Here is a 20,839-nt window from a genome sequence, read left to right as displayed (position 1 = left end):
ACAAGGAGAGAGGGGAAAAATAAACACCAACTTTATTCATCAGGGATGTGAACTGCGCTGGGTGAGAGGTGGCAGCCGCTGGAATAGGAGCCTGGCAAGTCAGGCTGTGGAGATCCCAAGGAAGGGTCAAAATATGAGCCAAGACACAGGGCTAATACACCCAGTTCCTAAAGAGATGATGATAAACAGTCTCAGAGCACAAAATAAATCCCCCCCATTTTCTCTGCCCAGCTCAGCTCTCCAGCCATGGGCCACTTCAGTAAGCATCCATGCTAAGCTGGGCGAATTAATCCTTGTCACCACTCAGCACTCAAGTGTGAGAAACAAAGAGTCATTTGTGAGGGAAGGGCCATTGTTAAACCCTTGAGTTGAGCCCCGAGTGTGGAGAACACAAATTCAGAACAATGAGGACAGTACAGCCAATCCCAAGAGGAACCAATGGATGTTGAAGTGCCCAAGGCAGCCCATGCCACTTCCCACATCCACGAAGATCACAGCATGATCCAGGTGCTCTTCAGGAGCAGAGGCTCACTCCCACAGGTTTCCTTAAGATGCTCATCTTGTTAGGTTTTGCTGTCTCACTGCGTTTCTGAGTGTGTCTGCAGCAATGTGAAATCCCACATGACCTGAACAGCTCTGATCGTGTCTTCTTCAGTCTCAGATTTTCTGGTTCCTTTGGCAGCCTGACTCTACAAGCAGGCACAGCCCTGTCCAGGCTGACAGCCTGTTTTTTAATCTGTTCTTAGGGATAGATAAAAAAGGAGGTACTAAACGAACCTCTTCTTTAGAAAAATGACTCACAGAATAAAAGGAAAACGGTTCATTAAATTAAAAAAAAATGGTGCCCTTAAGATACTGGCATGAATTGCAAACTTTTTTTTTAAAAAAAAGCCTTTACAATGCAAAAATACCACCAGATAATGAAACCAGCATCTCCTCTGAGGCAAGGACTGGCCACCACCAACGCAGAATGTAACCAAGGGGAGAGGACATCCTTCTTGTCCAAACACTTTCCACATTGCAGGGAAGGGTATTTGGCTTGCCTGGCCTGCTGTCAGCCCAGCCCCACCCCAAGCTCTCCCACTGCAGGGCTGCACACTGGGCACACACAGATCTTGCTCTTTGTGCTGATCCAGGGCCCTGTCCAACCTGGATCTGGGTCCTGAGGTTTTTTAGTAAAAGGACCTGTGTTCAGTGAGCCACCTCAGACAGAAAAACCCAACTAATGGTGGCAAAAATCACAAGGTTGGGAATCCTGTTATGCTGCTGGCTTATTCCCCCAGCTGTGGCACTCTACTTGTGGAACCAGGCAGCTTTCCATGCCAAGCCAGTGAGTTTGGCTACAGCATGTCCTGGGATACTCTTACAGTCAAACTGCTGGAATCTGATGCTCCAGGCTGCTGGTTCCCACCTCTGAGCTGTCAGTTTTCCTTCTTTTCCTTACACTAGGGCTACAAAGAACTGCTCCCCCAAAAAATGGGAATTCTCAGATAAATCCCATAGTAAAAACCAGAAGGCAGAGAGCAGCTAAAGCACTTCACCTTTGATGTTTTCACCCAACCGTGCTTGGGACCCTGCCTGCACCTGTGCTTGGCAAGTGGCCACAGACAGAAGCCACAGTTGATGGCAGGATGTGGGGCTGTCCAAGCCCCCTCGGCTGGTTTGTAGCCAGCAGTGTTATCACCTGAGCACCCACAGACTCTGGATGGAGCTGCTACTGCAGGGAAAATGAAGGAAAGAAGTGTGCAAGAGAGCAGAGAATTGTATTCCTTGTAGCTAGGCCTCATCCAAGGCCCAGCTCACTGAATGCTTTCGGGGCTGGATGGATGTGCACTCCTCCCCCTCCCAGAAGAGCTCAGAAGCATCCAGAAACTGCTGCTTTTTTGCCCAGTTTTAGTCAGGGCAGCCTGAGGCCCAGCAGAGCAGGACAGCTCACCCAGGCTCTGAGGCCAGGAGCACCAGAAGGACAATCCCTGCAATCCAACACCTTCCTCAGCACCTAGAACTCAGTCATCTTCTTGTGGGTGTCTGCTTTCTTCTGCTCCCGCTGCAGCCTGGCTTCCTGGGCCTGCAGCTGTCCCAGCTGCTTGTGAGCATCAGCCAGCTTCTCCTCCAGCTGAGCTGCAGCAATGCTGTGCCTGAAAGCAAAAAGCACAGTGGCAATGTCATCCCACATGGTAAGATCAAAGGCTTGCTCCATCCCAGGAGGCTTTGCCCTTTCTTGTAGGATTAGCCCAAGGGACCTGCTGAAAGCCAGGAATAACCTCATGCTCAGCACTATCTGGGCTAGAGAATGTCCTCCTGGGATGCTCAACAGCAGTGCTGCAGAGGTGGGCACAAGAAGGATTCCAGCACCTTTCCTCAGAGAGCTCCTCTTTTTGCCACAGCCCGAATTCCAGTCAAAGGACCCCAGACACATCTGCCAGTGTCCACGCAGGTCTGAAGCACACACTAAACTCTCTCCTCCACTTCCCCTTAGGTTTCATCCAGATACATTTCACTTGTTCCTCCCACACCTCATTTCAAGCCCACCCCTCCCCAGAAGCACCAGGAACTCGGTCCCAAAGAGAACGTTTTCCTACCGCCCGATGTTGCGCGCCAGGGCCTGCTGGATTCCCCTGATGTCCCTCTGTGTCTGTTCAATCTTCTCTGTGGTCTGGAAGAGGCTGACACTCAGGGCTTTCTTGGTGCTCTTGCTGGCGTGGTAGATCTCTTTGCTGGTCCTCTGGGGCAGTGCCACCCCCCCAGCCTTGTCCCCGGCACTCTTCCCGCGCAGTTTCTCATTCAGAAAGTCAAACACATTGCGCGGGGCCTTACGGCCGCCCGGCTGTCCAGAGCTGCCTCCCTTTGCTCGGCATTTCCTTGATTTACCTGGCTCCAGCTTCCCCTGCTTCTTCTTCTGAAGCACCTCAGCACACTGGTCCAGGGACTTCCCTCGAGGAAGCACCACAGCCTGCACTGGCTCCACTCTGCCCTCGCAATTCTTCCCTAAGCCTGAGGAGAGACACCAAGTGATTACAGCATCCCCTCTCCAAGCCACCTCCCACCACAAGCTCACGCTGACAGTCACAAGCTTAGAACAAGCAAAGAGGCTTTTGAGGTACCAGAAGTTAGAATTACTGCCCAAGCCAAGGGCAGCAGCAAAGGCCAGGCCAGGAGCCTTCCACAGCAGGAGATTTATGATTCCAAGCCTGAGGCCATCCATCAGGCCGGTTTCTGTGAAACTGGGTTCAGCCTCACATCCTCAGCTTCTCAAGCCAGGTTCTACCTAAAACTGGTTTGGTTCCTCTGGGAGAACCGGAGACACAGAGGCCCTCCCAGAGCCCCCAAGGCTCGATGCAATTTGGGTGGGAGCAGCGAGTTCAGCAGGCTTTGAAGTCTGTGTCCAGGCCAGGAGATGCATTAACACAGACATCAGAAGCTTTGCGGATCAGCTCACTTCCACCTCCAGCCTTTGAACACTCCACAACGTTCTCATGGCTTTGATCATGAACTTGACTGTGCTTCCAAGTGCCTCCAAAGTTTGCCATTACCATACAGGGGCTGGTGCCCCACAAGCCTGTACTTCCATGAAATGTCCTCCCTCTTCCCTCCAACACTGCTGTGATCTATCACCCTGCTCGAGCCTCAGCCAACAGGCCCTTCAGCACAGCACAGTTCTGGCTTCATCCAAAATATTGGGTTTTTCTTAACAGCTCCAGGACCACCCTCTCCCCTTACCTTTTCCAAACTCATATCCCATCTGAACAAGCAGTTTGGAGCCAATGCCACGAGTATGGGCCTCCCAGCCACCGAAAGAGGAGCTGCACGCAGGGGTCCATTCCCCGTTCTCTGGAACTCCTGAATCTATCACTGTGGCACAGAAGGGGAGAATCAGTGAAACAGGAATCACAAATAAAGCTGCTGTGTGGGCCACCCACACCGTAGAAAAAGCCCTCACAGGGCAGTACAATTCACTTCTCCAACCTTAAAAACATTTGGTCACTCCTCCAGCCTTACTTAGTTCCTACTGAATTGTCACCTTCCATGAACACTGCACAGGGAGTGACTGAAATGAGAGATTTCACTTGATTTAATGGACACACTACCTCCCAGTTCCAGGCAGAATCACCCAGGAGTTTTATGACCCTTTTCCTTCCTTCCAGGATGGTGATAAGGACTAATGTACACATCTGAGTAGAATTTGGCACAGTGGCACCTAATACTTATCCCGTGCCTCCAGCTCCTGTCTCTGGCATGAGGCTCCTCCAGGCCACAGCGTTAGTTTTGTGTTACTAGGATCCAATAATCTCTGTCAGGTTAAATGGAAAGAGCTCTAGGACATGACTTTGTCCCTATGATGCAGCTGTGGCACCAGCAGAGTGACAGTGCTGCCTGTGCAGCTTCCAAGATGTCACTTGGGCACTCTGTGTCACCTTTCAGCAGTAAAACAAGGCATGGCTGTTCCTGCAGCCTCATCGAGCACTGGAAGGACCCAACACTCCCATTTCTTTGGGTCTCATATTCCTGAGTCATGGAGTTCCCAGGGATGAGGAAATGATTCACTGACGAACTCAGCTCAGCCAGACATGTAAGAAACAGGCTCAGAGCTTGGAACTCTAAAATATGACACTCTCTTCTTCCACGTGTGGGAAGTTCCCATGGAAACCTCCAGCCTTCATTAGCCCAGGGATTTGCATAAAACAAAGATTTTAGTTTGCAGTTGCAGCATGACAGCCAATTAATTACTGTTCTCAATCTTTCAGGAACACATAAAGAGATCAACTACTCTTCATCAGAGGTGAGACACTCACAGTGAGAGCTCTAGGACAGCCAGCCAGTCCCAGAGAAAGGCAGAACAAAATCCCAAGTCGCTCTTGCTCACACCCTCCCCACTCCCTTACCTTTGGCATAACCAGAATCATCCACACTGTCCCTATCAGACTCATCAGATTCAGCAGCATCTTCACTTCTCAGGGGGGGAATGACGCTGTCCCCTTCCACCACGGCCTCCTTGAGGAGCAGGGAGTCAAATTTCACCGTGTAGTAACCACTGTCCACATCTACAGAGGGAACAGCAAGGACGGGAGCTCCAGTCAGTGCCCAGCACACAGGGAGCTAAACCAGAGTGAGCTCCAGCAGAACAACACGGGACAGGGGGGAGGCACAAGGAACAGGTTCTGAAAGGTTCTGGGTTTAATTTGTGATTTTTATTTCTGTCTGGGAGGGAGAAGCACCCACTGCAATGAAATGCTATTTCCACAATGCCTGTGTTGATACCCAAAGGTTTATCTCTACAAATCAAGAAAGATGGGCTGTTAAGAAATGGAATTAAAAAGAAGTTAGACTCGCTCCCTTCTGACTTAATAACAGTTAAAAGAAAGATGGAAAGAGGAAATAAACCCTCCCTCTTCCCAGGACATAAGGAAGCCTGTATCAGCAGCTGCTGGGCAGGGCCAGCTCCCCTGGTTTTTGTTTAAACAGAGCAGATTATTGCAATTCTCACCTAATTTACATGTAAATTCCTGCAGTACCTCCCTCTTCCCTGGAGCAGTTAATGACCTCGTAGTCATTTCCTTTCCACATTCCTGCTCTTTATACCTCCTGTTTCCCAGCCAATTCCCTCCTCTAGCCTGACAAAACTCAGACTGTTTCCTCAGCTATGTCAAGATTTTGAGTTCAGGGCCACAACCACATAGTTTACATTTTTCTGTCACTAACCACAAGAGCAAAGTTTTAGATCCACGTAACCCTCAGCCTCCACCTTCCCCCTGGACCCCGGGAAAGCCCCTGTCCCCCCTCACCGGTGATTTTGGCCGTGTACCAGATCCCGTCACTGTGCTTGGCCAGGCAGGCTGAGCCCACCCCCAGACTGCTCAGGTCGGGCTCTTGGAACGGCTGCAGCTCCTCCACGGACACCACCTGACCATGGGAAAACCTGCAGGGAAGGAGGAACAGGAGTTTTCAAATGAAAATCCCTTCCCTCCTCAAAGGAAATGCACACGAGTGTGAGCAGTGATGAACCTTCACCATAACTGGGGATGTTTGACCACGTGCTGCTGCAATTATAAAGCTGTTCATGTTTCACCTTAAACATGTTATTTATGTCATGGAATAAGGAATGCATCCCACCCCAGAGACTTTAACTGCCTTGCTAGTGACACATCCAGTTAAAAAGTTCATGGCTTTGGGGATAAACAGGATCAGAGACAGGCAGGGCTCCAGCCCAGCACCTTCACAGACCACTCAGGCTGATCCTGCTGAAGATCCCCAAAAAAGGAGCCTATAAAAACTCCCTGTGCAACTGGAATGTGAGCACTATCCACAGACTCGGGTGTTTTATTTTAAAACACTTAATTAGTTAATTTATCCACTCAGTTATGTAACACCTCTGCAGCTTCCCCATGGGATGTCCCACTTCATCTGTGCACTAGCTAAAGAAACAGCCAAACTGATGCCACTGCTCACCACAGTGCACTTTAAAAACATTAAGGCACAATCTCTCTGGGTGAGAAAGCCACATAGAGCACTTTAGGAGGAGGTTTATCCCTCTGGAACAAGGCCCCTCCCACCCCTCTCTCTTTACCGACAGTTCTCCTTAAATCTGCACTTGTCATCCAGGAAGAACGGGCATGGCTTCAGGGACTTGTGGGTGGGGTACAGATAGAGCACCCTGACCCCGGCACTGCCATCCTCCAGCTCCTCTGTCCCCACAATCATGGCATTGTGGTACTCCAGGGTCCCCCAGGAGCTGTAGTAGGGGGCTTTAACTTTCATCCCACTCAATTCCTCCTCCTCCTCCTCCTCTCTCTCAGACTCCTCCTCCTCTTCACTGCACTTTGATTTGGTTTTATCCCCAGTTTCTCCCTCTCTCTCCGAGGAGATCTCATTATCAGCTGGAGCCTCATCTGTTCCAAGCCCAGCAATGGCTTCCTTAAAAGCAGCGTATTCCTCATCTTGGGCAGAACTCTCCAGATGGGAATCCTGCCCCGGCAGACCTGCTGGGGAGGAGGAGGAGGTATCTGTGTCCAAAGTGGCCAGAAGTTTGCTCTTTTTCACAGCCACCAGGCTGGACTCGGTCAGTTCTATCAGCTGCTTCAAATCCTCCTGCAGCTGGATCAGGTCCGACAGCTGCGATGGATCCTGGCCCGCCCCCAGCGCCAGCTCCACCTGCTCCAGCTGGGCGTTGTAGGTCTGGATCGCTGCTTCCAGACTCTCTTCATCCATTGTCAGCACAAGGAAGGCGCTTTTGCCCGCGTCCTCTCCACGAACTCAAAACACATTCAGAGTTTACTCAAGCACTTTTGGATAAGAAGTCCTCGCCCGCAGAAGCGACATATACCCGCCGTCCCGCTCTTTCCCTCGGAAATCACCGGGGTGATGCTCCTGCTGGAAACAGGCGGCAAGAGGCGACGGGAGAGTCCGAGGAGAGGCCGGGCCTGGCCCTGCGCTCCCCCGCCACGGAGTCCACTCAAGCCCACCGGGCCCGCGCACGGCACCGCTCCTCCCGCAGCCTGGGCGCTCCCTCAGCCCCAGGGCTGCAGCACCTCCCTGAGCCGCCACCACCACCTCGGCGGCCCCAGTGCACCCTCAGCCGCCTCGGCCCCTGCGAGCGGCCTCCGCGACACCCGCCATGACACCCCCCCTTCCTGCCGCAGAGCCGCCGCTTCCGGCTGCGCTCGCCAGTGCGTCACCCGCTCAGCGCTCGGGGTCCCCGGCAGGCCGGCGGCGCTGGACATTCTGGGAGTTGTAGTCCACACGCTACCCATGTGCGGCTACCGCAGCGGCAATAGGACTACATTTCCCAGAGCCCCAAGCGCATAATGGCGGCGGCCGGTGGCTCTGGGGAGTCGTAAGAGGCGGCTCGGGCTCCGGCACTGACACCGGCACCAGGACCAGGTGAGGGGCCGCGGGCCTCAGGCTCGGGGCTCTTTTCCTCGCCCGCTGCTCTCGGGAGCTTGGGGCGGCCTTCTGGGCCGGGACGTGGCGCTGGGCCGGGACGTGACGCTGGGCCGTCAGGGGGAAATGGCGGTAGGGCCGGTGTTCCCCTTCACCCGTCACTGGCTGTGAAAGGGAAGGAAAGGGCCGGATCTTTTGGATGTGGAAGGATTTCCCGTGTCCGGGAGGATCTCCCGGGTCGAGGAGGAGCAGGCCGGCGGTCGGGCGCGCCCGGCATCAGTCGCTGTCCCGAAAGAGGAGCGGGCCGGGGTTCCCCCCAGCCGGTGGCCCGGCTGCTCCCGCGGGGACGGCAGGAGCCCCCCGCTCTCGCACAGCTGGAGGCAAAGGGTCGCCCCGGTACCTGTGGGATTGAAGCCCCTACCCTTAGGTGCCCTGTCCTCCCTTACCGTGAACCCCCCGATTCCTGCTTTGGAACACTTTTATTTCCCTTTAGGTAATGGTGTTTGACTTCAAAGTGGTTGTTTAAGCACGCTTAAGGCAGCTGCCTCTCAAAGGCTCTGCCTTGAGGTTCCCTTTATCTGTGTTTGAACAGAAGAGTTGTTGCAATGGCGTGTGAGTCAGCTGCAGCACTTGGTGCCAGTGCTTCCTGCATCCCAGCAAAGCTGATCTGCTTTGTGTGTGCAAATTCAGCACCAAAAAACCCAGGTGTGAGCTTGTGTAGATTCTTGCTCAAAATACCTGTTCTTTGTATTTGTATGAAGTTCGCTTCATTTTCTGGGGGTGTTACATGTACTGCAAGAGGCGTTCAAGCCCTTCCTCAGCTCCCCTTTAAACTCCAGATTTGATCTTGAGCTGTTTTCGTGATCTCTCTTGGCTCTGTGATTTTCCCTGGGATTGCCTAATTATGAGAGTTCCTGATAAAAGAGTAACATCATTTATTTATCTGGCGTTGGGAAAAACTTGCGCTGTGGCATGAGAGGCTTTTGGGAATGACCTGTTTGTTAATGATGTTAATTATTTGCATTTGTTGCAGGAGCAGGATGTATACGCTGCTGTCAGGGCTCTATAAATACATATTCCAGAGGGATGAGTACTGTGTCCTGATCCTGGGTTTGGACAATGCTGGTAAAACTGTAAGTGCTGTTTATCACCCCATGGAGGGCACACGCAATCCTAAACATTCTCCAGGGATAAATCTTCCAACAAGGGTCGATCTTCTTCAGCTCTGTCCTGAGTTATTTTAGTGATGTCACACCAAACAATCAACTTTTCCCTGTTACTTAAATTACCACAAGTTTTCAGGGATGTGGCTGAGGCTTTGGTAATCCCATAATCGCTTGTGATCCCTTATTTCCTTGCTGAAATGGGGAGCAGGAAGAGGAGTTTGTCCAAAATTAGGTAGGGCAGTATCTGCTCTAGCAGGATTGTGCAGAAATGAAAAGGCAGGCTTGGGGTAGGATTACCCCAGCCAGTAAAATGTTTGACAGTAAATACTTTGTCTTATTCCTTTTCAGACCTTCCTTGAGCAAACTAAAACCCGATTTAACAAGAACTACAAAGGGATGAGTTTGTCCAAAATCACAACTACTGTAGGCTTAAACAGTAAGTAAATCCACGTGGAATTTTTTCAGCTTCCTGTGCAGTTAGACAACAGCTGTCTTTTGTTTGAAATATTTAAGAATTCAGAAGGGCAGAATAGTTCCTGGAAGCAGAGATTGTGTCTCCCAACTGCCCAGGTCTTTTTGTAGATAATAAAATAGGCTTTCTTATCTTAGGAGGAAAACCTCTTGAAGTATTAGACCCCCAGGTATCCTATTTCAGTGCTGTCCTCAAACTGTATTTCCCTGCAGTTCATTCCTTGGCCCAATTCTGGAATTATTTGCACTGATACTGCTCTAGATTTGTGATCACTCTGTGCAGGTTTTGCTCTGTTGTTGCAAGTAGTCACTGCCTGTGATTTGTTCCCCTACAAGCTTGTCCCAGCCCAGATTTCTGAGTGGGGTGTGCATGTGTCTGTGCTTTACAGCACCTCTAGTTTTAACTGGATTCTTCTTTCCTTCTTCCCTCCAGTTGGAACTATTGATGTTGGCAAAACTCGGCTGATGTTCTGGGATCTTGGCGGGCAGGAGGAACTGCAGTCACTTTGGGACAAGGTTAGAGATGTGGTTTTGTTTAATTTGATGTGTACAATTTGCCCAGAGAAGCTGTGGCTGCCCCATTCATGGAAGTGTTCAAAGCCAGGGTGGATGGAGCTCTGATCAGCCTGATGTAGTGGAAGGTGTCCCTGCTCATGGCAGGGGGTTGGAATGACTTGATTGGCTGTTTCCAACACAAACCATTCTGTGATTCCATGATTTCTGTTAGAAGTGGTTTTGTCTCTTAGAACTGAACCACTACAATCATTTGGTAATCACACAGGCTTATTGATAACCCCAGTAGTTAGCACTAACAATTTGCCAGAGATTCCACTATTTCTGTGCTTAATATTTGCATTATTGGTTACAGACAGCAATTACCAACCCAGATCTGGGGTTGTGCCATAGAGATAAGCTTTGGGGAGACACAGGTGAGGTTTTTCAATCTGGTGTGTTGATCAGGCCTGCAAACAGAACACACCATGCTGTGTGCTTGCATTCTCTCCAGGCACACTGTGAATACAGCTGGCTCTAACTGGTTGATCTCCTCCACATGTACCAAAAATGTACCAAATTAAGATAAAATCATGAAGAGGAACAAGTGATCCTAGTGGATTGACACCAATATCTGTGTTCTCCTTCCAGTACTATGCTGAATCTCATGGGGTGATCTATGTTATTGACTCCACTGATGAGGAGAGGCTCTCTGAGTCCAAAAGAGCTTTTGGTAAGTACAGTGTGAACAAAATAGACCTGAAAGGTTGTATCAAATGAGACTGTAATGCAAGAAAGAGCCTCTGGCTTCATCCCTGTGTCCAGATAATCTGTGCCAGGCATTTGTGCAACTTCCAGAACTGGCTAAACCTGGTTTTGTTTCTGTCCTTTGTAGAGAAGATGATTACCAGCGAAGCTCTGGAAGGGGTTCCCATTCTGGTGTTGGCCAACAAGCAGGATGTAGAGGTAAAATATGGCAGATTTACATACATGAGCAAATAAGCCTTGGAAAGGTGAACTCTGCATTCATGTTAAATTTGTTCCACATTCCTGAGCTGATCCTATGGCACTGTCTCATCACTTGGAGTAATTGCTTTGAATTTAGTTGTGGTTTTTTTCCTTTCTGTTCCAACCCTTTTCCAGTGCCACGAATGAGCTTCTTACAGGCACATAGTTTTGAACTCTTTATGTAAACAGAGCAAACTGCATAGCTATGGTGGGTCTTTCTTGTACCGTGACTGGGTGTATTGATACTGTTTTCTTCCTGTTTATTCAGAAAAAAAATGTTTAGTGTGCTTTGTTTATGATGCTGTTTAAAACCCAGGAATAGCACAACAGATGTATGTGAAGCAAGTCATCCTTTCCCCATAACTGGATAAGATCTGTTCAATAAAACTCTTTGTTTGTTGTAGAGCATTCCATCAGTGACAGCAGTGAATGGCAAGGAACTCTCTTTTCTGGTAATATAATATGAATTTTTTCCAGCATATTCAGAACTGTAAAGCTCTTGGTTTGGGTTGACAGTTCGTGGGTGGTGCAGTGTTTAGGTGACACATCCTGGACCATCCTTATCTGCCCCAGCATGGAAAAAAGAGAAGAGAGTGCCTAAGGTGATCGTGGTGTTTTTCATGTTTTCCTCCTTTCCCCTGCAATGGACCTGGAATTCCAGGACTGCAGCTCCAGTGATCGTCTCTAGATGGAGCCAGAGGCTTCCAGTAGGATTTAGAGCACCAGCCCTGGCAGCTGGGATCAGTGTCTGTTCCAAAGTATGCCAAAACTTCTCAGGTTCTTCCTCTGGACTTTACGCTTGTCCGAGTGATTGCACTTGTGGGAAGTACTTGAGACTTCCATTGAAATCACTTGGCTCTCAAGGAGGATTGGTTACATCTCATAAGTACAACACAGATTGGTTGTTGGATGATCTAGATTATCTAGTCTTAGAAATAAGAGAAATGTAGTTCCATGTAAAAGCAAGAGATCAAGACAGAACTCATGATTTATGGTCCTGACTTCGCTGTGGTCTCTGGAATGTGGGGAAATGGTCTGTCTTTTTCCTGTGGAAACCAGAATACTGACTCTCATATTCCATGCAACACCACAGCTCTTCTGTAGGGAGCAGCCTGCACTCTAGCCTTGACCTGTTGAGAATGTTCCAAGCAGTGACCTGGAAAGCTGTTCCAGTTTCCCTTGTGACTGTATATACATACTTTGTTACAGGCTGCAGACACTGGCTCTTCTGACACTCTAGCCAGACTAAAGACAAATAATTGAACAAGTGGACATCTTTAAATGACCAGAAAGAGGTATTTGGAACAGGCTTTCAAAAGAAAATCTGACTTCTTGCCCCCTCTGGAGGCTCTGAGACCAGCCCACAGACTTAGTGCCTTCATGCAGTTGCAGAGCTGCAACAAAGAGATTAGCAAAGCCAAACCCACTTTCTATTTGTAAGAAATACCTAAATTGGATATTTAGAGGTCCACTCCTGCAGAATGATCTTGGTTATGAACCCAGCAAAGAGACATCACTGCTGTTAACAAATCACTAAGGGGATTATAGCTTATTTTCAGTAATCACTGAGGTTCACTTAAGGTTGAGAAAACTCAGTAGCCTGTTTCTCTTCCTCTGATTTAGCAGAATGGAAGACCTCTGGAATAACTGATAATTAGCACTGACAGACATTTTTCTGCTCTGGATCTCCAGAAATAAAACTGTAGTAGGGAATTCTCACCAGCATCCCTCTATCCTGAACCACAGTAAGGGAGGATAAGTGGTATCTTAACCTTGCTGGTATTTGGAGATGAAGGATAATTCTTGATGATGATGTCTATAGAGGCCAGCAGAAGGCTCGTGATTAAATACATCAGAAATAGTACGTCTGGCAGAGTTTGTTTGTTTCGTTTTTAAGTTTACATTCTGTTATTAAGATAACAAAAGTGCTGATGCAACCTGAAATTGCATAAAGTGTTAAGAATTCTGCTGTGAACCCCAAGGTACACTGTGTCCTCTCAGCACTGCCAAGCACGAGCAGTATTTGGTCGTTCCAGGGGATGAAGTACGTCACTGACCGCAAAACACCAATTCTAATATTCTCACAGTACTGAATGTGATATTTTATGGTATCAGGAGAATGCTCTGTGTTCAGCAGGGCCTTCAAAACTGGATTATTTTATAATTAATTAAAAATCCGAGTCAAACGTGTGTTGGAGGAAGGAGTTTGTTTGGGTTTTTAAAGGAACTATTGCTTTGAAGGTGAAATAAAATAGCTAATATCTACTAATTCCTGTGAACTCCCTTTCAACTCAGAATGCCACTTTTGAAAACATGGCTTATTGCAGAAAAAACTGCAAAATAAGAATTGATATTTGCTGTTTCGATGTGAATGCAGCCGTTGAAAGGTTTGCACAAGGTATACATTTCTAAGCTTTACAATGAACTGTCACAGTTTGAGGATAGAATGGTTCATTGTGGAACACTATTCAAAATACTGGAAAAACATGACCTGTCAAAAACAGCATTTGAAATTTAACAATCTGAAAATTACTGGGTGTTGAATGATGTCCCATGTCTGGGAGGAAGTTTTGCCATCCTCATCTAAAGACAAATTTTGGAAATTTAATTTGAAATCTCCAGAATGTTGAAAAGCCTCCTTATGCCTTTGGAAAATGCGAGGAGTCATGGTGAGTAGCAGATACTCATTTCCACACAGCTGTTAGAAAACAGACCTTCTTCATGAAAGCCATTCCACTTTCCAGCTGAAGACCTACCCACAGCTTCCCTGTAAAATTAGTTTTAATTTAAATTATCTGGTTTAAATTGAGGCTATACTATTCCTTGTTTAAATTTAAACAAGCTTAAGTTTTCATTTAAAACAAACTCGTAAAAAGGGTAGCCCGCAGCGTAGGTCAGGTGAGTCAGACTTTTTGTGAAATAATTTTATTTAGGCAATCCACCTTGCTGTTGTTTCTCTTTTAGTTCCATTCTGATGGTTGATTACTCTTGAGATGGCTGAAGAGCCTCTGCTTGAGGTTTTATCCATGTTTCCAGTTTTATCCTGACTGGAGACCAGGCAGCAGCATTGTCTGCTGCACTGGATTTGGTGAATGGATAAAAACTCTACAATTCAACCTTTTTTTGGCTAAAACTTGTCTTGCTGCTTGATAGATTTTTAGGTGTGCCATTGCTGAGTCTTAATTTGGGTAATGCTATTCTGAACCCTTCCTAGGAGGAATTTGGTTCAGTCTTGGATGGATTATGCCTGGAGGAGCCTTCATCAAAAGATGTTTTGCAGTGTGTTATTTTAGGGAAGCTGAGATGGAAATCTGGTTCGTCATGTGTTGTGTGTGAGGTTCCTGTGAACTGGCTGAGAGATACCATCATTCCTGAAAGGTCACTGTGGATTGTGTTGTTGCAATGGTGCACTGTTGATGTGATCACAGATCCAGCTTCCCTTCCTTGCCCTTAGGTTATGTGTTTGCAGCTGAGAAACAAAACACATCTGTAAACAAATACTTTGTAATGTGCTGGGGCGAAGGGGAACTTGGAAGCCACAGCTGACATTTTCCCTGAGCATGCGAAGCTCAGGTGCCCCTTGCTGAAGTGATGGATAATCTGCCTCATCCTCTGCTGTCACATGAGATTCCCACTGGGGACTTTCCCTGGAGCACTAAATCAAGGCATTGATAGTTTGGTGTTACCCCCTCTGCTGTGCTGCTCTACTTCATCCCAAGGGGAAAATGATTTTCCTCAAAACAGGATTGGTGGTGCAGTGACATCCTGCTGTGACAATTTGAATGGTGCAAAATCTCCTCAGAAGCAAAACTCTTTCTGATGCAGATTTCCATGGAGAGCTGTGGCTGGGCAGCTCTGTGGAAGGTGGAGCAGACCATGGCTCTACCAGAAGGTGGGAAAGGGAAGTTATGACAATGGTTTATGCTGGGAGATAAAAATGGCTGTAATTGTAAGCTGCACTGGGAAAAGTGGACTCTTAAGGGTTCAGGGATGGGCAAGGTGAAGGATGTGGGTTCTCTGTGCTGCTGGGTATGTGCAGGTGTCCTGGTCTGCTGGTGGTGTTGGGAAGTTCATTGCCTGATTGCTTTGCTACCTGTGCAAGTAGATGTTAAGGAATCACGGACAGCATGACTGTGCTCTCTGTTGTTACTTTGTACCTTGAACGCTTTATCTGATTTATTTTAAAATGCATCATCATTCAGGAAAGGAGAAGGAAAGGGTAGACTCAAGAAGAATAAATGGATATACTCAGAAGTATATCATTAGACAATGATATTAAACTGTAAGGGGCTTAAAGTATATTTCAAGAAGCATTTGCTCATTTTCAGCTGCCTTGAGATTTAACCATCCTGCTGCAAGGTCTCATTGACTGAAAAAAACAAAGACATGAAAAATAGCTCAAATTACTGACATGCAGCTCTTTCTCCTTCCCAGTTGTTGGGTAATTGACTTGTCCAGAGCTTTGGGTTAAACCAGGAAGCATTTGGACCTGCCTTTGACACTGTACAAGGCTAAGGGAGCAGCTTTTACAAACCAGTAGAGAATGGTTGGTTGGCTGTAATCTCTGGCCCATCTTCCAGACCTACCGGTATGAATTCCAGCTCTCAAGTCCAGTCTGACTCCCTCTAAAGTTAGTAATTGTTGTTGGTTTTTTTAATTAACTATTTATCCTGTGGCTGACAGCTCATCTGTATGAACTGCATGTTTGTCAAAAATCCTTAACTAAATTGTTGAGACTTTGGTGGAATGATGTCAGTAACATTTTTGGATATGGTTGCTAGGTCACTGATTGAAAGGGCAAGTTTAAAATGCAACTTTGGTCATAAGAAAGTACAGTCATCAAAAGTTGTACAGCTAATGGAGTCAAGGGCACTGGGTGAATTGGGTGTTGTTAAACACCTTACAAGCCATTTCTTAAGATCCCTTCCTATTTTTAAACAATGAAACCTGCTTACTTCTACTGTCCACAAAAATTTTCTGTATTTAATTTCTCCAGAATCAGTGTTTTGCGAATGGATGGCTGGTAACATTAATTTTCATATTTCTGTCTCTCAGAGTTTACGTCCACTTGTCCAATCCTCAGGACTCATAAGGGTCCAGTTTGGCATTTGTGTAAACATTTGTCCAAAACACTTATGTGGGCCTCACTGAAGGTTCAAAACACATAACTGAGCATTGTTGAAGGTCCAAAATGTCTTTGCAGAGAGGAGGAAGGGTGGCCTTTTGGCCAGCTGAAGTGCTTAAATGGCTTGTCCAAGGCTTCTTAGGAAAAAGTGAGCACTGAGTGGTCAGGGAGGTGCAAGTCCAGACTTTAGTTGGGCAAGTTTGCTTTTGTTGTAGCTTTAAAAGTAAGATTTTTATGGTGACACCATGTTATGTGTCAGGAAAGTAATCCACTGGTTTATTGAGGGTTCTTGATTTGTGGTGGTGTTCCCAGCAGCCTCCTGGCAGCTTCACAGAAGTTTAAGACCTGCTGGGGGTCAAGAGCACAGTGACATCAGGCATCAGAAAACGTGCTGCAATCAGTGCTGCCAGTGTTTTCTCTGAATGCAGACAGATGAGTGCTGGTGGGGCATGGCTGTAATGCCAAGGAATGTGCTGAGAACAGGAAGAATCACAGGCTGTTTTGTGAGAGTGCCCAGGGTGCTGGCAAAGCGTCAGCTGGGCTTGTGGCAGGGACCCTGTTTCAATAGGCTTTGTCAATAGAAAAGCTCTTGTAGTGTCCTGGTAAATACAAGCTGTGTGTGACAGTTGAGCAGCTTGGAAGGGATATCCTTCGAGGGGGCAGGTTGTGCTCATTTTCAGGTCTGTTTGCTTAGAAGTGTACAAATTAAGGCTCAGCTAGGTGAGGCAGTGTGTGTGTACTGTCAGCAGACAGCACTCTCTTTGGTGAAAAAAGAATATGTTCATTTCTTTAGAATGCAAAGAGGTGAATTTGCTGTGTTGGTGGGTGAGGGGATTTAACCTCACAGCATTGCCATCCTGACTGAAGCACGACTGCAGACATGGTAGGATTCATTGTGGAAGAAGGTCACCATGTCTTGTAGCACAAACAAGCTCTTCTTTGGTTCCCTTTGCAGACTTGTCTGTCAATTCCTGACATCAAGACAGCATTTAGTGACTGCATTAACAAAATTGGGAAGAGAGACTGCCTGACACAAGCCTGCTCGGCCCTTACTGGGTGAGTATGAGAAGGGGTAGACTCAGAATTGATTGACTGAGCAGCTGTGGGGTGTCACACACAGAGCAGCACTACAGGATTTATTAAGCCTTGAAAGGGAGCTGTGCTTCCTTCCAGCACTGACAGACACTCGTTCAAGAACCTTGGACTTGCCCCAGCTCAATAACTTCCTCTGTAAATCCTGCCTGTGAAACACAGTGCAAGTGTACTTCTGGCTGAGAGCAGCTGGACTTGGAGGCGTATTTATTGTCCTGTATCATCCCTTCTCCTTGCACAATAATCCTTGAAGGTGCTGGTTTGCTGCAGCTCCTGGCTTTTAGGTTAGAATGCAGTTGAAAATGCAGCTGTTGATGCCTCTGCCAGAGAAATGGGTGGTGCTTCACTGTTGCTGCTGTAACTATGCTTCTACTTCCATATTCTTTGGCGTGCAGATGAGCTGTGTGATGGGGATGATATAACAGTCCCCAAGAGCCCTCTTACATGGGAATGCCTGTGGTTTAAAATTTGATGACTAAAACAGACCCTAATTGGGGCTTATGCAGCTGCATGCCACGAACTTGACCAACCCACTGGATTCTTGATATCTTGGCATCATTACTGCGTATCGAGTCTTGCAGTACTTTGCTTCTTTGTACTTTCAGTTCTTTAAGTGAAAAGTGATACTTGGTATAAGTCAAAAGTTTTGTTCCAGATAGAGAAACACTCCTGGCTGAATTACTGCCTGGGCTGAATCCAGAGCTTTGAATTTTTTTCTTTTATAAATTTAGCAAGAAATCTGTGTTATCATACAAGCTACTGCAAAGGATAACAAAAACTACTTGAACTGTGGAAAAATATCTGTTGTCTGCATTGCTACAAATCACATACCATTAAGCAGATGAATGACCACAACAATGTTCAAGCACTGACTGGAAGAGAAGTATTAGATAATAACCTTACGAAAAACAACCTTTTCAGCTGTGTTTTTTTGTACAAACATGTCTAGTTTTTATCTGTGTGGAATTTCCTTTGAAAATTCTGGTTTGAGCTTGCACTAAAAGAATAAATAACTCCTGGAAGTCATGGCTAGGGAGCTGGTGGTGACTTGGTTGGCAGCCCCAGCACAGATGGTTACAGAAGGCTGGAACCAGGATTGCAAGATCTTATACAACTAGTGTGAGGTTTGTGGCAAAATAACCTCAAGCCAGCTGTCAGGTGTGTTTGATGCTTGTTCATCCCAAGATTTCCACAGAGTTGGTGACTAAGTTGGGTGTAGACTTTTATAGACACCAGAAAAATAAAGGATGGAGGTATATATTGCTGAGCTAAAAGAAATCAGATTCCTGTTGTTTGCCTGCACGAGAAATGTCACAGAAATGCCAACAAATAACTGGGGTAGGTAGAGCCCTTACCTTCCTCATGTAAGGGCTCAGTTAAGGCCTGTATGATCCATGTTTCTGTTCTTGTTTGCTTCTTGTTGTTGGTTTATTTTAAAACCTTTTCTGCTTGTCTTACTTCCTTAGCAAAGGGGTGAACGAAGGAATTGAGTGGATGGTGAAGTGCGTGGTGAGGAACATCCACCGGCCCCCAAGAAAGAAGGACATCACGTAGGAATTCCGAGCCAGTCAAGGAATGGACAGCCTCTTTCCACACACTTTTGTGTTCCCTTTAAAGAAGGTGATCCACTGGATTCCTATTACACCCGATTCTTTCCTAAGTTTGGAGACAAATATTCTCTTTCTGTGTCTAAAAAAAACCTTGAGCCAAGGATTCCAACTGGGTGGGGGGTGGGAATCTCTTACATTAAGTATTGTCTTTGGCCTGAGAGCATCCTATGTAGCAACCTACACATTGTTGCCGATGCAAAGGACTTAATTTTCTACTATCTTACTTTGTGATTCCTGATTTGTTAGTCTAACAGGCTGGAGGCCGGTGACATGAAGGAGCACCTGAAGGAAATGTGTAGGTGAATGTGGAAGGGGAGGAGCAGCCTGGGGAACGGCTGTCCCTCCTAACTGAGAAGATCCCTTGCTGCTCCAGCCCCGTGTTCCTGCAGGGTGTTACTGGCCCTGTTATGCTGCTGTTTGTGTAGTGGGGAGAGACAGCATTGATTAGAACTTGATTTTCAGTTGGGGTGTTGATTCATAACTTTGACCTGTGGTAAAAGCAGATGTGGAAACCAGCAACTGCACAGTGGTTATAGGGTCATGGAATCGTTAAGGTTGGAAAAGACCTGATCAAATCCAACTGTGCTGGTTGAAATGGATATTTCTACCAGGATACGGATTCCAGAAGCACTGCCTTGCTCTGACTGCCAGTCTCTGTGCATTCTCTTTAATCCTAAGAGTGATTGGGATCTTCTGTAACTGGACTGAATCAAGGCCCTCTTTGTGATCTTTCTAAACTGAAAAAAACCTCTAGGCAGGGAGAAATCAGTATGCAATAAAGCTTCCTACTTATTTGAACTTCCCTGGCTGAAACAAGTGGTGTTTGGGAATAGCAGTACTTAGCCCGTAGGTTTTCTTTGAAATGTAAGAAAAAACAGAAAGGCAGCACTCAAAAGACAGTGCTCAGTTCTTACATCGCCTACTCAGCTAGCTGAGTGATGCTGATATATCAGTATCATTTCCCTGAATATGAGTTTTTACGTGAATTTCATGGTGGTTTGGCAATGGGTGTGGCTCCTCCTCTGTTTTATTTACTTCTGGCACTGGCGAAGGTTCTTGTGCTGTTTGCTGACATAATTAAAGGGCCATTAATTGCACTGTACTTGAGCCAGTTAGCAATATTTGTTTAAAGGCTGTTGGGATCAAAGAACTTTCTGCCAGATTTTCTGCGTGCAACTCATTGCAGGTGTTTTTTGAGAGAGAGCATCATTCATTCACTCACATTTGGGTCAAAGCACAAGAGCAGCTGGGCTGTGTCACTAAGCTCATGAAGTTAGTGGAAATAATTGCAAACTGAAGAGCAGAATCTTGCTTCTCAATAAGAGAAGTAAGGCTCCTTCAGACTCAGTGACCCAGTCATTTTTCTTGTGTGCTCTGTGAATGTGGAGGATCCCTTGGAAATCACTCACCCACTGCAGGAAATGGCACTTTTTCTGCGTGCTGCATGTGATGTTGGGCTGAGATTTTCAAGAGTACTAAAGTTTTGGAGAACCAATGGCCATTGGCCATTAATTATTGGGAGCATCTCTCTCATTGGGCTCTTGGAAAACACTTGGAAAGCCTGAGTGTTTTCAAGGTGACTTTGTGACTCTGGCTGTTTTGGTTGGCAGAGTTGGTGTTGACAGTTAAACTGAAGATGGGAAACAGCAACTAATGAAAAAAGTACCTTGCTGAGAGTCAAAACACTTCAGTCAAGTAGCTTGAAATGTCTGTTCTTTGGGACACAAGGGGTTTTCCAAGATTTTCACATACTATTCTCAGATCTCTTGCTCTTTCTTTGCCGTGGGAGACCAGAAAGGAAAAAACAGCTTCTAGACACAAAGAAAAGCTTCTAGACTGTTTTGTGGCCCATATCAGCAGGGGGTCTTAAAGCAAATATTTTGACTTCAGCATTCCAAGTTCTCAGGCGTGCAGAGTCCTTTCCCCAGAGACATGCCCAAGCTGAGATAGGTATGTATGAGCATGCTCTGGCCACAACAAATCAGGGAGGATTTCTC

The 20,839-nt window shown here is 46.9% G+C and overlaps 2 protein-coding genes across 2 annotated transcripts; one reads left to right on the top strand and one right to left on the bottom strand.

Annotated features, from left to right (window-relative positions):
• Nucleotides 1-9: 9 nt before the first annotated feature.
• ZGPAT (zinc finger CCCH-type and G-patch domain containing) lies at nt 10-7,637 on the bottom strand. The gene is made up of 6 exons (XM_032126632.1): nt 6,566-7,637; nt 5,784-5,917; nt 4,884-5,042; nt 3,721-3,852; nt 2,583-2,994; nt 10-2,138 (listed from the first exon to the last, which is right to left on the bottom strand). Exons 1-6 carry the CDS (start codon nt 7,204-7,206, stop codon nt 2,000-2,002), a joined length of 1,617 nt encoding a protein of 538 aa, XP_031982523.1. The 5' UTR covers nt 7,207-7,637; the 3' UTR covers nt 10-1,999.
• Nucleotides 7,638-7,771: 134 nt separating this feature from the next.
• Nucleotides 7,772-19,640, top strand: ARFRP1 (ADP ribosylation factor related protein 1). The gene is made up of 8 exons (XM_032126638.1): nt 7,772-7,878; nt 8,912-9,011; nt 9,393-9,480; nt 9,949-10,031; nt 10,659-10,740; nt 10,903-10,973; nt 17,096-17,196; nt 18,699-19,640. Exons 2-8 carry the CDS (start codon nt 8,919-8,921, stop codon nt 18,784-18,786), a joined length of 606 nt encoding a protein of 201 aa, XP_031982529.1. The 5' UTR covers nt 7,772-7,878; nt 8,912-8,918; the 3' UTR covers nt 18,787-19,640.
• Nucleotides 19,641-20,839: the final 1,199 nt, after the last annotated feature.

Source organism: Corvus moneduloides, chromosome 17 (assembly GCF_009650955.1).
Source record: "Corvus moneduloides isolate bCorMon1 chromosome 17, bCorMon1.pri, whole genome shotgun sequence".
Classification (NCBI taxonomy): domain Eukaryota; kingdom Metazoa; phylum Chordata; class Aves; order Passeriformes; family Corvidae; genus Corvus; species Corvus moneduloides.
The sequence above is the reverse complement of the archived record's forward strand: the minus strand, read 5'-3'. Positions and strand labels throughout refer to the sequence as shown.

What these genes read in the sequence shown, in the direction of transcription:
- ZGPAT (XM_032126632.1), bottom strand. Translation starts at nt 7,206, where the DNA reads ATGGATGAAGAGAGTCTGGAAGCAGCGATCCAGACCTACAACGCCCAG. An exon ending in TGATTCTGGTTATGCCAAAG is followed by an intron (nt 3,853 to 4,883) that starts GTAAGGGAGTGG and finishes TCTGTGCCACAG; the next exon opens with TGATAGATTCAGGAGTTCCA. An exon ending in GGGATATGAGTTTGGAAAAG is followed by an intron (nt 2,995 to 3,720) that starts GTAAGGGGAGAG and finishes GTCTCTCCTCAG; the next exon opens with GCTTAGGGAAGAATTGCGAG.
- ARFRP1 (XM_032126638.1), top strand. Translation starts at nt 8,919, where the DNA reads ATGTATACGCTGCTGTCAGGGCTCTATAAATACATATTCCAGAGGGAT. An exon ending in TGGACAATGCTGGTAAAACT is followed by an intron (nt 9,012 to 9,392) that starts GTAAGTGCTGTT and finishes ATTCCTTTTCAG; the next exon opens with ACCTTCCTTGAGCAAACTAA. An exon ending in CCAACAAGCAGGATGTAGAG is followed by an intron (nt 10,974 to 17,095) that starts GTAAAATATGGC and finishes TTCCCTTTGCAG; the next exon opens with ACTTGTCTGTCAATTCCTGA.